The sequence below is a fragment of the Sinocyclocheilus grahami genome, unplaced genomic scaffold (assembly GCF_001515645.1).
Source record: "Sinocyclocheilus grahami isolate Dianchi unplaced genomic scaffold, SAMN03320097.WGS_v1.1 scaffold176.1, whole genome shotgun sequence".
Lineage (NCBI taxonomy): Eukaryota > Metazoa > Chordata > Actinopteri > Cypriniformes > Cyprinidae > Sinocyclocheilus > Sinocyclocheilus grahami.
The window spans coordinates 3,683,376-3,698,679 of NW_015505355.1; the positions used below are offsets into that span (position 1 = coordinate 3,683,376).

General features: G+C 39.2%; 1 protein-coding gene across 1 annotated transcript in view; it reads right to left on the minus strand.

Moving 5' to 3' along the window:
- The window catches only part of LOC107593859 (roquin-1-like), a 28,165-nt gene extending 14,032 nt beyond the window's left edge, over positions 1-14,133 (minus strand). Inside the window, exons 1-10 of the mRNA XM_016283740.1 lie at positions 13,987-14,133; positions 10,799-11,241; positions 9,161-9,281; positions 8,057-8,296; positions 7,775-7,950; positions 7,364-7,564; positions 7,136-7,268; positions 5,031-5,262; positions 4,721-4,948; positions 4,327-4,526 (exon numbers count right to left, since the gene is read on the minus strand). Of these exons, the coding sequence (XP_016139226.1) occupies positions 4,327-4,526; positions 4,721-4,948; positions 5,031-5,262; positions 7,136-7,268; positions 7,364-7,564; positions 7,775-7,950; positions 8,057-8,296; positions 9,161-9,281; positions 10,799-11,029 (1,762 nt within the window). The 5' untranslated portion in view covers positions 11,030-11,241; positions 13,987-14,133. The remainder of the gene's footprint in view (positions 1-4,326; positions 4,527-4,720; positions 4,949-5,030; positions 5,263-7,135; positions 7,269-7,363; positions 7,565-7,774; positions 7,951-8,056; positions 8,297-9,160; positions 9,282-10,798; positions 11,242-13,986) is intronic.
- Between the last annotated feature and the right edge of the window lie 1,171 nt (positions 14,134-15,304).

The following is a 15,304-nucleotide window of genomic DNA, read 5'->3' on the forward strand; positions in this document are numbered from 1 at the left end:
CTGTTTCTGCCTTGCATTGATACATTCAGCTGATTTAACTGATCAAATATATCAGATAAGTAGGCCAGTTTTGCACAAAATTGATCATCAGTGTAATGCTCAGCAAGAGGGGAGCGTTGCTCTTCCAGAAATGTGTGCACTTCTTTTCTCAGTTCAAAAAGACGATTAAGCACACATCCTCTTGAAAGCAACCGTATTTCACTGTGGTACAAGAGCTGCAAATGATCAGCATCAAGTCGTTCACACAGAGCTGCAAAACACTTTGAGTTGAGTGCATTTTTCTTAATATAGTTAACAGTTTTCACAGCAATGTTCATGACCTCATGCAGTTCTGGTGACATCTGCTTTGTTGCAAGACTTTCCCTGTGCAAGAAACAGTGCGTCCACTCTGCTTCTGGCACTCGCTTTTTTGTTTAACGACACCGCAATGTTTTCCCGTAATAGCAGCCGCGCCGTCTGTGCAAATACCTGAGCAGTATTTCCAATCAAGACCTTTTTCAGTGAAGTACTCATCAAGGCAGTGCACGACATTATCTGCCGTTGTTCTCGTTGGAAGTTCTTCGTAAAATAGCAGATCTTCACAAAGATTACTGTCCATGCAGTATCGGACAAAAACTAACAGTAACGTGGCGTTGCTTATGTCCGTTGACTCGTCCAGCTGTATGGCAAAATAAGTGCTTGCCTTTATTCGTTCCACAAGTTGGCATTCAATGTCATCGCTCATGTCAACAATTCGTCTAGCCACGGTGTCATCGGAAAGAGGTATTGACTGAATTTTGGTTGCAGCTGCATCACCCAGTAACTATCGACACATATCCACAGCACTTGGCAAAATAAGCTTCTCAGCGATAGTAAAGGCTTTCTTACTACGAGCAACACAAGCGGCAACCATTTAGCTAGCTTTCAAGGTAACTTTTGATTGAGTTGATAACGATGTTGGGCCTGAAGCCCATCTTTTTTCCTTCGAAAATATTCTTTTGGCTTCCCAACACAGTCCGGGTGTTTTGAATTCAAATGTCTCTGCAGCTTTGTTGGTTTTAGTTTCCACATTCAACACACTGCGCCTTCGGCTTAGTCTCAGTACCTGCCCTTATAAAACCAAATTTAATGTATTCAGTGTCGTATTTCCTCACCACACACTTCGAAGCTTTTGCTTGCACAGGTCTGTCTCCCAAATCGGCTTTTCTTTTCAGAAAACGATCCATATTACAGTAACGTAGTTACTGCATCTGATCGAACAAACGTTCAATCTGACATTGTGACGTGATTGGTGTTGCGATATTTAAATATAAATTAGCTTTTAGATAATGCATATTGACTTGAGTGTTTTTGATCATATAAATTCATAAGAACAATTAGATAATTACAAAATAACAAGATTTGTCAATTAAAAAATAAATGAAAATTTATTTGGGGTAGTCTACCACTGCCTACACGGCCCACTAGATGGCACTCGATGGCTCTCGAAGGCCCACCGGTTGAGAACCATTGCATTACACCACTGGCATTGTCATATGCAGAAAACATGCAAGGTTTGTCACAGATTTGCCCCACCGCCGAGAACGCAACTTCATGCTTCTTCAAGCGTGGAAAAAACACGGAAAACTACTTTTAAATAGCAAATTATGGAATATTTACGTACATATTTACAGCTGGTCTATTCGCACGGCATTAGTATTACCTGAGGTAATTCTTCCAGACCTTTTTACAGAAGGTAAAAGTCGCCGTAATCTTTACTGACATCGTCCGTAATGATTACGGAGATGGCACATTCGGACGGGACTAAAAACACTAGGAAGCTCTTGTAAAAATGACTTTACCCCACCTCTCCATGTAAAACTAATCCCGTCCGAATAGGGCTTAAGACAATTATCAACTGAGACATTCGAGTGAATTATTTAGCATATACATCTTCACATGTTAACAAATTAGCCTAGTTTGTCAATTTGTTGGTCGGAAGTACCCAGAATTCTTCTTTACATCTTTTTTGTAATGACCTGGACACAGTATTAAATGAAAACTTCAAATATCAATTTTGTGTGAAACTCTGAGAAACAACACTGGCATTAAATAGCTCCAAGAATCTTGAGAGCAGAGGACTTCATAAGCTGTTCAGACAACCATCCATATGAGCAAATCCACTCACCTGTTGGGTACTGAGCATCATACTGAGATCCTGACTGTTTCTGCCTTGCATTGATACATTCAGCTGATTTAACTGATCAAATATATCAGATAAGTAGGCCAGTTTTGCACAAAATTTATCATCAGTGTAATGCTCAGCAAGAGGGGAGCGTTGCTCTTCCAGAAATGTGTGCACTTCTTTTCTCAGTTCAAAAAGACAATTAAGCACACATCTTCTTGAAAGCCACCGTATTTCCCTGTGGTACAAGAGCTGCAAATAATCAGCATCAAGTCGTTCACACAGAGCTGCAAAACACTTTGAGTTGAGTGCATTTTTCTTAATATAGTTAACAGTTTTCACAGCAATGTTCATGACCTCATGCAGTTCTGGTGACATCTGCTTTGTTGCAAGACTTTCCCTGTGCAAGAAACAGTGCGTCCACTCTGCTTCTGGCACTCGCTTTTTTGTTTAACGACACCGCAATGTTTTCCCGTAATAGCAGCCGCGCCGTCTGTGCAAATACCTGAGCAGTATTTCCAATCAAGACCTTTTTCAGTGAAGTACTCATCAAGGCAGTGCACGACATTATCTGCCGTTGTTCTCGTTGGAAGTTCTTCGTAAAATAGCAGATCTTCACAAAGATTACTGTCCATGCAGTATCGGACAAAAACTAACAGTAACGTGGCGTTGCTTATGTCCGTTGACTCGTCCAGCTGTATGGCAAAATAAGTGCTTGCCTTTATTCGTTCCACAAGTTGGCATTCAATGTCATCGCTCATGTCAACAATTCGTCTAGCCACGGTGTCATCGGAAAGTGGTATTGACTGAATTTTGGTTGCAGCTGCATCACCCAGTAACTATCGACACATATCCACAGCACTTGGCAAAATAAGCTTCTCAGCGATAGTAAAGGCTTTCTTACTACGAGCAACACAAGCGGCAACCATTTAGCTAGCTTTCAAGGTAACTTTTGATTGAGTTGATAACGATGTTGGGCCTGAAGCCCATCTTTTTTCCTTCGAAAATATTCTTTTGGCTTCCCAACACAGTCCGGGTGTTTTGAATTCAAATGTCTCTGCAGCTTTGTTGGTTTTAGTTTCCACATTCAACACACTGCGCCTTCGGCTTAGTCTCAGTACCTGCCCTTATAAAACCAAATTTAATGTATTCAGTGTCGTATTTCCTCACCACACACTTCGAAGCTTTTGCTTGCACAGGTCTGTCTCCCAAATCGGCTTTTCTTTTCAGAAAACGATCCATATTACAGTAACGTAGTTACTGCATCTGATCGAACAAACGTTCAATCTGACATTGTGACGTGATTGGTGTTGCGATATTTAAATATAAATTAGCTTTTAGATAATGCATATTGACTTGAGTGTTTTTGATCATATAAATTCATAAGAACAATTAGATAATTACAAAATAACAAGATTTGTCAATTAAAAAATAAATGAAAATTTATTTGGGGTAGTCTACCACTGCCTACACGGCCCACTAGATGGCACTCGATGGCTCTCGAAGGCCCACCGGTTGAGAACCATTGCATTACACCACTGGCATTGTCATATGCAGAAAACATGCAAGGTTTGTCACAGATTTGCCCCACCGCCGAGAACGCAACTTCATGCTTCTTCAAGCGTGGAAAAAACACGGAAAACTACTTTTAAATAGCAAATTATGGAATATTTACGTACATATTTACAGCTGGTCTATTCGCACGGCATTAGTATTACCTGAGGTAATTCTTCCAGACCTTTTTACAGAAGGTAAAAGTCGCCGTAATCTTTACTGACATCGTCCGTAATGATTACGGAGATGGCACATTCGGACGGGACTAAAAACACTAGGAAGCTCTTGTAAAAATGACTTTACCCCACCTCTCCATGTAAAACTAATCCCGTCCGAATAGGGCTTAAGACAATTATCAACTGAGACATTCGAGTGAATTATTTAGCATATACATCTTCACATGTTAACAAATTAGCCTAGTTTGTCAATTTGTTGGTCGGAAGTACCCAGAATTCTTCTTTACATCTTTTTTGTAATGACCTGGACACAGTATTAAATGAAAACTTCAAATATCAATTTTGTGTGAAACTCTGAGAAACAACACTGGCATTAAATAGCTCCAAGAATCTTGAGAGCAGAGGACTTCATAAGCTGTTCAGACAACCATCCATATGAGCAAATCCACTCACCTGTTGGGTACTGAGCATCATACTGAGATCCTGAGGGAGGAGGTCTGGCTGGCTCTGGATAGAAGAGCTGGGGCTGCTGTTGTGGATACATCTGTGGCGCACCTCTGGGCAAGACTGGCACCTGCTTGGGCATGGGTAAGTGCTCCGCCCTGGGGTGAGGCACAGGGTGGGGTGTCAGGGCCAAGCTAGATTTATCCAAACTTAAGAAAAACAAGAGGAAGAAATGAGTCAGTGGTAACATGTTGTTCCTTCCTGTTAAATCCAAACCAACTAAGCACAACTTCTCACTATCTCAGCAATTTTGCCATCACTCTTGCGGTCTAAAGAATTCAGATACTGTAGTCATAACAGAAAAGCAAGGAACGAGAAGTCAAACTGAGAAACAAAGGCTTACGAGTCGGGTGGCGACCCAGGAGCACTCAGGCTAGTGGCATCCATCTTGGGCTTGAGTAAGAGGTCATATGTAGAGGGGTCTGTGCCTCTGGGGATGAGCTGGGGAAGAGGGCCCCCATTGGTAAACGTAGAGGCCTTTCGCCCAGGCTCCAGCGGGACCACCTCCTCAGGAAGCAGGCCAGGGGTGCAGGGCACTCGTGCAGCAAGACGTTTGTTCATTTTACGGTACCTGCAGAGTGAACACCAAATGAGATTCTGATTATTAAACAAGTTTGTGGTTTAACACTAACCAGACATGCAACGGCGCTCACTTTTCCAGCTCCTCCTGAGAATGGGCGAATGTGCAGCTGGCTCCTCTAGGACAGCCTCCTTTCTGCTTCATATCTCTGCACATGTATGTCTTGTATTTGCTGTGCTGTGGTGGCTGCTGCGTGTCGGCACCCTTCTTGCTGTGGTTCTGGATGAAGTCCACTAGGCCATGCACCACCGTCTTTACCGCCACCAGCCCCTTCTCCAGCTGCTCCCAGGTAGGAGGAGGAGCATCTGAATAAAAATGAACCAAAGCAAAACTGATCACAGAACAGAACAGGAGCATGTTACTAATTCACTCTAGGGGTGGGTGCCATGACCTTAAACCTTAAATTACAGTGGGAGTAATTTCATACAAATTGATTTTCACAGTATATATCAGAATATAGTTATTTTTAAATTCACACTAAAAGCACTGCACATATTCTAAATTTTTTAATATTATTATTATTGCATTATTACATTTTTTTTTATATGCCGCATTTGACAGGGTATGCCAGCCACAATCTCATCCATATTGCTATAAAATATAGCATTCTGTGTAGAATTCAAATAGCTCCGATACATTTTGTGGTCTGCACCGACTCGCGCATGTGATCCGCTCCGTGCTATCGTGTCTCTGGACCGGAGCAGTGTGTGTGCGGTGCGGTGGTTAGCGTGACAGCGCGAAACCAGACTTATCTTTTTCCTCAATGGAAAGCATATTTACACTGTTTGAATCTTTCCCTCTCCCCTATATAGTGCACTACGTGCCATTCACTGAAAATACTAATTCTGTGTACAAGTGACCGATTTCAGCCGCGGCTTCAGCATATATTTTATAGTGTAGGGGGCGGGTGCTTCGGATTCTAGAGGAAACCAGACTTATCTTTTTCCTCAATGGAAAGCATATTTACACTGTTTGAATCTTTCCCTCTCCCCTATATAGTGCACTACGTGCCATTCACTGAAAATACTAATTCTGTGTACAAGTGACCGATTTCAGCCGCGGTTTCAGCATCTATTTTATAGTGTAGGGGCGGGTGCTTCGGATTCTAGAGAGCATTTGTTTGGACAGAAAGTTTGATGAGAAGCTGAAGTGCGATGTGACGTCAAAAAAAATCGTTGAGCCGTTTTGGCGGAAGTGACGAACTGCAAGCTTTGATTTATAGTGTAGGGGGCGGGTGCTTCGGATTCTAGAGAGCATTTGTTTGGACAGAAAGTTTTATGAGAAGCTGAAGTGCGATGTGACGTCAAAAAAAATCGTTGAGCCGTTTTGGCGGAAGTGACGAACTGCAAGCTTTGAATGCTTATATCTTCTAAATGCGAATTTTGTCACTGTTTTGGAGCACACTGCCTTATAGATAACCTTAAGACCAACATATTGATACTAACACCCAAAAAACTTTAATTTTGATTTCATAGGGACTTTTAACCCTTTTTCACAAAAGTCAAAAACCACCTCAAGCGAGCGTAAAAACTTTTGCTAATTAAGGGATTTTTATTCGAAATTTGCGGACGAACTGCAAGCTTTGAATGCTTATATCTTCTAAATGCGAATTTTGTCACTGTTTTGGAGCACAGTGCCTTATAGATAACCTTAAGACCAACATATTGATACTAACACCCAAAAAACTTTAATTTTGATTTCATAGGGACTTTTAACCCTTTTTCACAAAAGTCAAAAACCACCTCAAGCGAGAGTAAAAACTTTTGCTAATTAAGGGATTTTTATTCGAAATTTGCTGTTTCCATCACTCGTTTCTGATGCGATACTTCAAAATGCGCATAAAAACAGGGTGATGGAAACAGCTAGTAAAAACACTAATATTGTTTAATATTCCACAATTTAAAAAAAACTGCCTTCTACTGTTAACTATTTAAAAATTTAAATTCATTCCTGTGATGGCAATTAGCATATACATTTTCCACAGCAACTTCTCCAGTCTTAAGTGTCACATAATCCTTCTTAAATCATCCATGTGGAAATCACGATAACATTTTTCAATTCTTTAAATAAATTGAATAAATGTCTTCACTGTCATTACATATTCCGTCATACCGCTAAGCTTTAATTCAGTTTCTCAGATGCTCAGTCATCATATTAGGTTTGTCTGTCTTAACACACCTGGACTGGGGTCAATGTTAGCAAGCAATTCGAGGTGAGGTCTCAGCCGGTTGAGATTGGCAGGGTCACCCGTCCTCTGCAGCGCGATGGTCAGCTCCTGCACACTCTGAGCAAACGATGCCGGGGTCTGCAGCTGAAAGACGAACAGTCATATTCCCTTGATTCATTATTCTGAAACATAATACTACGTCTGGCATTTGAAAGAGTGCAAACAGACAGCCGTTATACCTTGTCAATGATGGACTGCATGTGAGATTTATGAGACTGGTCTCCATACAGCAGAGAAGACCACTGATCGGGGGCGATGCGGAGGCCTCCCTCCATTGCGATTTGAACAATCTGAGAGTCGTGTTCCCTCCGAAGTGCCTCATATGTGCGGAACTCCTCTTTCAACTGCATTAGTGATGAATCCTCATCTCGCTTAGTCACCTACGATACAGAAGAGATTCAACTGAAACCTCAGAACTACAGCTGCTAATGTTATTGCAAATAAGCTGTCGAGGTGCTGAAAAAGTTCATTTGCACATTAAGAACATCAGAATCTAAATAATCTCAACAGATCTGGATATGAATTAGAAAACATAATTGCAAAAAAACATCTCATCAGATGAAATCAAGTGCACAATTAAAGGCACCTACCTTGAAGCAGGAGGCACGGTAGAGGAGCTGAACAACATGTCCAATACTGGTTTTGGAGGCCTGAGGAAATCTTGGTTCTAGTCTCTGGACCACAAAGAGGACCAAAACCTTCCTGGAAAGAGCGGATCCGTCTTCCAAGGCCAACAGCACCAGCTTTAGTGCCTCCTCCTGCATGGCTGTAGATAAAAAGGGTCACATATAAGACACCAGAAGTTCCACAAGACCAAATTTTGGCGATGACCATTCGTGTTGGTGTGAACAGGATTTAAAGCGTCATCTTACCGGGGCCCAGGAACTGGCAGCCTCTGGCTCTGACAGCAGCCCACAGGTTGGAGGAGAGCTGCTGGGGGTTTTGGTGCTGCAAAATGAGCTCAGTAACAGTTCTTTCGCCCAGAGAACGGGCCGCCCGCATGGCCCTGACCCGTCCTTCCTCTTCCACCAGCTGACAGTGCACCAGAGTCACCAGCTTCCTCTGCATGGGGCGGCTCAGCATGCTCTGAGCAGCATTACTTAACCCCACTCCTAGATACAGCCAAAAATATGCAACAATCACTTGGCCATGCCCATTATACTGGCTTATACGGCATGAAATAAAGCTATTTTCTAAATGTATCTTATCAATCATTCTGTTATTTGTCTGAACCGGTTTCATTAAAAAAAAAATAAAAAAATTGTGAGGCGGCATTTTTTAATCATTATATAACTCAATTTTCTAGTAAAATGACTGAAACAGTGATGTTTAATTAGTGCTTGTCCGTTGACATTCTAACTGTCAGCAACTATTTCTTCCCCACACCGTGAGTAAGATACAGCATTTCAATTTTATCATTAAATTTAAACAATTTTTTTAAATGCATCATATCTTATGTAATTGTTCAATCAGCGTTTCAACAGCAGAAAGATTATGTCATGTAACATTACATTTCAATATCTACAGCTCATTAGTTAGCTAGAATATATAACTCTAGAAAGGAGCATTTCGCTAAATATGCACTACATTACAAATTCAATGTAATTTCACGTAACCTGTTAGTGATATCTTCATTATTTAATGGAAGTTTGAATAAGGATGTCATGATTTATGAATTGTTACAGCTACACTATAAATGCTTATATTTCAACAATGAATTGGTGTAGAAACTAAATATATCATATTATAAAGTTCATATAAAACTGACTAATATAAAATTTGAATGTTTGTATAAAACTCAACATTTATTATTTAAATGTTGATTCCTACATTTGATTAACAAACAGATTAATAAATAAACTTTATTTTCTTTTTTGGCTAAATGAAAATTCTGATTTAGAAAAAAATGTCGATTTTCATAAAATTCACTGAATTGCATAACTACTTTTAAGAGCATATGTGAGCATGTCAGTTACCTCGTGCACTGCTGAGGGGTTTGAGGTAGAGGGCCAGCTCCTCAACGCACTGCCGTGCCTCATCATAATGCTTGGTGTCCTCTGGACACGTAATGAGCGCCACAGGTTGCTGTTTGGACACCTGAGAGAAAAAGACAAATTAAATGAAGCACACAGTGAGAGATCTGAAAAACTGTGGTTATGCTTAGGGCTGTGCTATCGAGGGAGACGACCGCATTACCGCAGCGGTAGAGCACCACCACAATGGCATGATATCATTGGCGGTGGTGTGCAAAAAATGTATGATCATAACTGAACACAATTTAAGTACAAAGCTTTATTTACAAAAGAAACAAAACTTTAGCAACTAAATATTGCAAATATGGAAACACTTGGATGTGTGCTGAACGAGGGGTACATCAGTCCATAAATTTATGTTGGCGCTGAATTGTCTTGTGATCTGGTCACCGGATTTCCCCACAAATGGAAAACTGAACTACACATGGAATCACTCGTTTCTCTTCCCAAAACAATCACTCACAAAAAAAAAAAGACTAAGGGTGAGATGTATTTATTTAGGCTATATAAGTATTTATTAGTAATTTTACTGGTCACAGCGTGTGTTTGTAGGCTTCAAAAATATCTTGTTTTTCACTCTTTCTCTCTCCTCATATTTTAACACAGTTGGTATTAATTAGGCAAGGTAAAGAACATTAAATTTATCTGTAGAATGCAATTTACACACGCTGTTAATTTAGTTTGTAGCTTTTGTGAAAGATAAGCTCTCTCTTCCAAACTTTACATATCATCAGTTGCTTTGGAATATCAGGAAAAATATGAAACCATAAAAGATAGAGAACTGCTTGTTTTCCCTAGCAAAGTGCAGACCGGGTATATACTTTTATCTTGGTTGGGGAAACAAACTTATTTGGCGTAGTTTGGCTGAAACCTCACCGAATTTGTGTGTAATTGTGCTTTCCATGCTCAAGGATGCCATATTGTTTCATTTTAATGTAATTTGCACAAAAAATACTGCATGTATAAGAAAATTCATAGATGTGCGTTACACAATCTGAATGAACGCCTTGGAAACAAGAAACCATGTGATGTTATTTTGGCATCGAGTCTTTAGATCTAGCATTCTGCATGCTTTAAATCAGACACTGGGATGACTTTTTTTTACGAATTAACAAGAGAGAGAGAAACTGTGCATGTGAATTTCCTACATCTGTGCAGTTTGCCTCTAATAATACTGAAGTTGCAAGTTGATTTACTTCAAAAACATACAATGTCATTATAGCTTTTAGTATGCTATCAAAGCCATTTTGAACATTAAAGCATGTCAACATATTCTGTTACACCAAATAATGATCTTTAAAAAATCCATCATATGACCCCTTTAATACATATCATGTCGGTAGTGTTGACAAAATGTTTCTGTGCTCCTGAATGTTTTTGTGTGTGCGCAGTGTGATCTCAGATCTCTATGAGTGCTTCAATGCAGAACATTATTATAGAATGGTGATTAAACTGACAAAAACTAAACCAAAACACTGCAAAACCACCAATGGTTGGCCCTTTACCACCACGGTGCTTTAAAAATCACTACTATCAGAGCCCTAGTTATGCTATTCAGTAAACACGGTTGAAATGCCTCACCTGACCCCCGACCAGCTGTAAAAGGGCCGAGTTGACGGGCAGCTGCTCGATGTCAGTATTGATGGCCGTCTGGTCAAAGGGACAAGCCTTGCGGTGCAGCTTGTTGAGGCACATCTTGCAAACGGTGTGGCCGCAACCCAGACTGATGGGCCGACGCACCGTCTCCTCGAACGTCTGGGTGCATATGGGGCACAGTAAAAACTCGGTCCATTGTGGAGCTTGTACAGGCATCGTAGCAAGGTTGTTCTACATGTAAACAAGGGTGGGGGGCTTTCTCTTGGGTGTGCGTGCGACTGGGTGTGTCATTTAACAAAAAGGGAATAATAAATGGAAAAAAGAAAGAAAGAAAGATTCCACTGGAATCAAAAAATCTTCTCTACACAGGAGTTCTTAAATAAGTTCACACGTCCCGGGTGATCATCACATGGTGTGAAACCTGAAACCTGGAACAAAAGACAAATATGGAAATTAGAAAACAGTCTATCTTTAGTAGTGGGTTCACATGATGCACATTATTAACCAACACAATTACACGGTAAAATACAGGAACCAACTGACGCATTTTCAATCAACCACGTCTGGCAGCTGTTGCTACCCAAACAAACAAGAAAACTAACAAAAAGACTACAGTTTAAATATTTATTAGAAGAATACATTTTTGAAACCCTCTTGAGGCAGAATAATTTCTTAATTTCTGAAAAGCATTTGTGTTGAGCTGATTTCAATTTTAAGATTTTGGCCTATTCTGCTTCTATAAGATGTCTTCTTTCAGATTAGTGGAAAGAAAACATCCAGAATACACATTTAATTTTTTTATTTCTTTACACTTGATCTATTCGCAGCAGCACTTACTCCAAACTTTAGTTTCATTGCAATCTATATTCAAATGGTTTTCAAAAAGAAGTTTGATCATGTAGCCTATAATTTACCCGATTTATAAAACATTTTCCCCGGCAGATATTTTCTCATTTATGGAGTGATAAAAAGAGATTCAAAATCCTCTATGTAAAACCTTTTACTCTGTAAACAAAACGAAAGAAGAATTTTGAACCTTGCTTTATCCAGACTTTCTGTTCTGGTAATGTATGCTAATTAGTGCATACTTAATTAGATAATAGTTAAGTAGCATATTAAAACACAACATTTCAGAAAACTTGTATTATAAATCAGTTGTCTGAAGAAAAATTATGATGGTATTTATTAGTTAAAATTGCTACCCTATTTACCTGTGGTGTTTTGCCTCAAGTAAACAGGCTACCCACAGCTAACGTTAACTCGTCTGTCAATAAACTCAACTTCACATAGTTCAAGCTATTTTGAATGTATAAGCATTACTTTTACTCGTATGTACATGTTTGACAGCAACATGCACAATTAACATTTACCTGCTAAAAATAAACCAAATTTGTTAAAGGGGTCATATGATGCGATTTAAATTGTTCCTTTCTCTTTGGAGTGTTACAAGCTCTTGGTGCATAAAGAAGATCTGTAAAGTTGCAAAGACTAAAGTCTCAAATCCAAAGTGATATTCTTTATAAAAGTTAAGAGTCAGCCACACCTACCTAAAACGGCTCGTTCTAACACGCCCCCACATGTCTACATCACTATGTGGGAAGATTTGCATAACGCCGCCCAAATGTTCACGCAAAGAAAGAAGGCGTAACTTTTATTCTCGCTGTAGCATTGTTTCCGCCGCCATGTCGTGAAGACGCTGTGTGTTTTGTTGTGAAAGCGAAACTACTTTGTTTGGTCTTCCAAAAGAGGACACGACTAGAAATCAGTGGTTAAGTTGTATTTACAACACTGTTCCAGAACAGTTCAACCCAAATATTCAGATGTGTGCAGCACATTTTATGGAGGACTGTTTCCTGATCCTGGGAGAGTAGACTACAATGCCGGCTGTTCTCACTCACAGACTGTAAGTACGTTTTTTATATTTAAAGGATTTGCCACTGATGATTCAAACGCGAGTTTTGAGCAGTGTAGAGTAGCGCTTGTAGTTTGTCATTTCTCTGATCACAAATGCAGACATGGTTTTATGTTTACGCGGCGCGATGCAACTCACCACGTAAAAAGACAGTATAAATCATTATAATCCATAATTCTGGACAGGGCATCACAGTATGGTGAGGGGCGTAACATTTCCGTCACACGCTTGAGGTATTCGGCCAATCACAATGCACTGGATAGCTGGCCAATCACAGCACACCTCGCTTTTCAGACCGATGAGCTTTGTAAAAATCGACGCGTTTCAGAAAGGCGGGGCATAGAGGAGAAACAATAATGTACAGTATGTGGAAAATAATGTGTTTTTTTTCCTTAAACCGCATAAACACATTTCATTACACCAAATACACAACATAATGTTCTTTTTAGCAACATCATATGCCCCCTTTAAGTTTAACATTGTTCTCCACTGTCCATCTCCATTAGCTATCGAGCTAACACAATGCTGACTGGCTCCAATCTCTATCTGGACTGAATACGCTAATAGCATACACACAGTCAAATTTTTACAAGGATTGCGAGTATAGACAAGGAGTTAAACCGTGTTTTTTTTTGCACATTTCCTAATGTATGAGGTGAAACGAGCGTAAATCACATGATAAAGGCGACATTTTTAGATTTTACGGGATATCTGTTTAGGCTAAAACACAAGAGATCCCTCGATTATGTAACACGGCAACCGCTAAACCTGACCAAAACACTAGATTATTATCCACCCCACTGTCAAAACACTTTAGCGGACACATGACATGTGGCAAGAACAGATGCAAATACACAATCACGTGGATTACTGTAAATAGCTATTTTTGTAAGCGGAGGCCCGTGTAAACACAGCATTCAGTTCAGCTCCCCAAGCTAACGTTACACTGGCTGCCGAATTGCTATTTCAACCGAATACACGGCTGAAATCCAAATTACTGACAAAGACAACGCCAAAATCTGCATATGGCACGAACTAATCACCAAGTAAGCCCCAAACCTGACTGAAAATACAAACAAATAGTCCAAGCCAAAGCTACACAAGGCTAGCCGGGCGGCTAAATGTTGCAAGCGTGCTATCAGATTAGCCGTTAGCAGCCGTGTGCGGTCCACACCCAGAAACGAACACATAATGCACGCAAAATGCGCTACTCTGCAAGCCACAGGCGCACAATAACAAATGCACACTCACTCATTCTTACCGTGTATCGGCTATCTTCATCTTTTCTTAAGAAAACGCTTGATTATTTCCTCGGTCGCCATGTCGACCGTTATAACTGGTTGCCGAAGTAGTTCGGGAGTTCCTCGCGTAAAACTGCCAGCAGCAGCCAGCGGCGGCACTCGAGCTGGTCGAGGAACAGAAGAAACTGTTGAGTACCGAGGCGCCTCCTCTGGCGGAGCATCGCACTGCAGTCGGGCTCATGGTGAAAACACGTGCAGCTATGGAAGCTCAATTCCGCCACACAGAAAAAGAGTGCTTTGGTGAAGCATAATTGTGACATAAAGTCAAAAAAATTATACAAAAAGTGATGACATAGTAAGTAATGTTTATGAAATGAAAAGTGAAGATTATGATATAAAAAGACAAAATGATGACATACTAACCCAAATGTATTACATAAAAAGTGGAAATTTATGACATAAAAAGTCATAAGCACATAGATGTCATTTATAAAATGAAACAGAATTTTAATATGATTAATAAAAAAAGCAAAATGATGACATTAAAGGTCATATTAGATAAAAAGACAAAATTATATTTCATAATTCTGATATAAATGTCATGTTTAAAAGACAAAAGTTAAGACATCAAAAGTCGCAATTATGACAAACAGATGAAATTATGATATGTTAAGTCATATTTATGAGATAAAAAAAATTATTATAAGATAAAAGTCAAAATTATATTTTAAAAAAGTATAAACTTTTTACTTCTTAATTCTGACTTTTTACGTCATCGTATACTTTTATAAAATGAAACAGAATTTTAATATAATTAATACAAAAAAGCAAAATGATGACATTAAAGGTCATATTAGATAAAAAGACAAAATTATAAGTCATAATTCTGATATAAATGCCCTGTTTAAAAGACAAAAGTTAAGACATAAAAAGTCGCAATTATGACAAACAGATGAAATTATGATATATTAAGTCATATTTGTGAGATAAAAAAATTATTTGTAAGATAAGTCAAAATTATATATATATAAAAAAAAGTATAAACTTTTTACTTCTTAATTCTGACTTTTTATGTCATCGTATACTTTTATGTCATAATTATGATTTTCTAAAGCATTTTTTTCCTAATAAATGGGCTTCCAATATGAAACATTTGCTCAACAACAGCACGTATTTCAGATTCACTGTGAAACAGTATAATTCTTTTTCACAACAAGCCAAATTTCAGTACAAAAATGTAAATGAAAGGGAAAAATTATAAACCAAACGAAAACATACAGAAACATATAAATGCATTAACAATTTTTTGAATTTTTAATATGAATTGTTAACATTTAT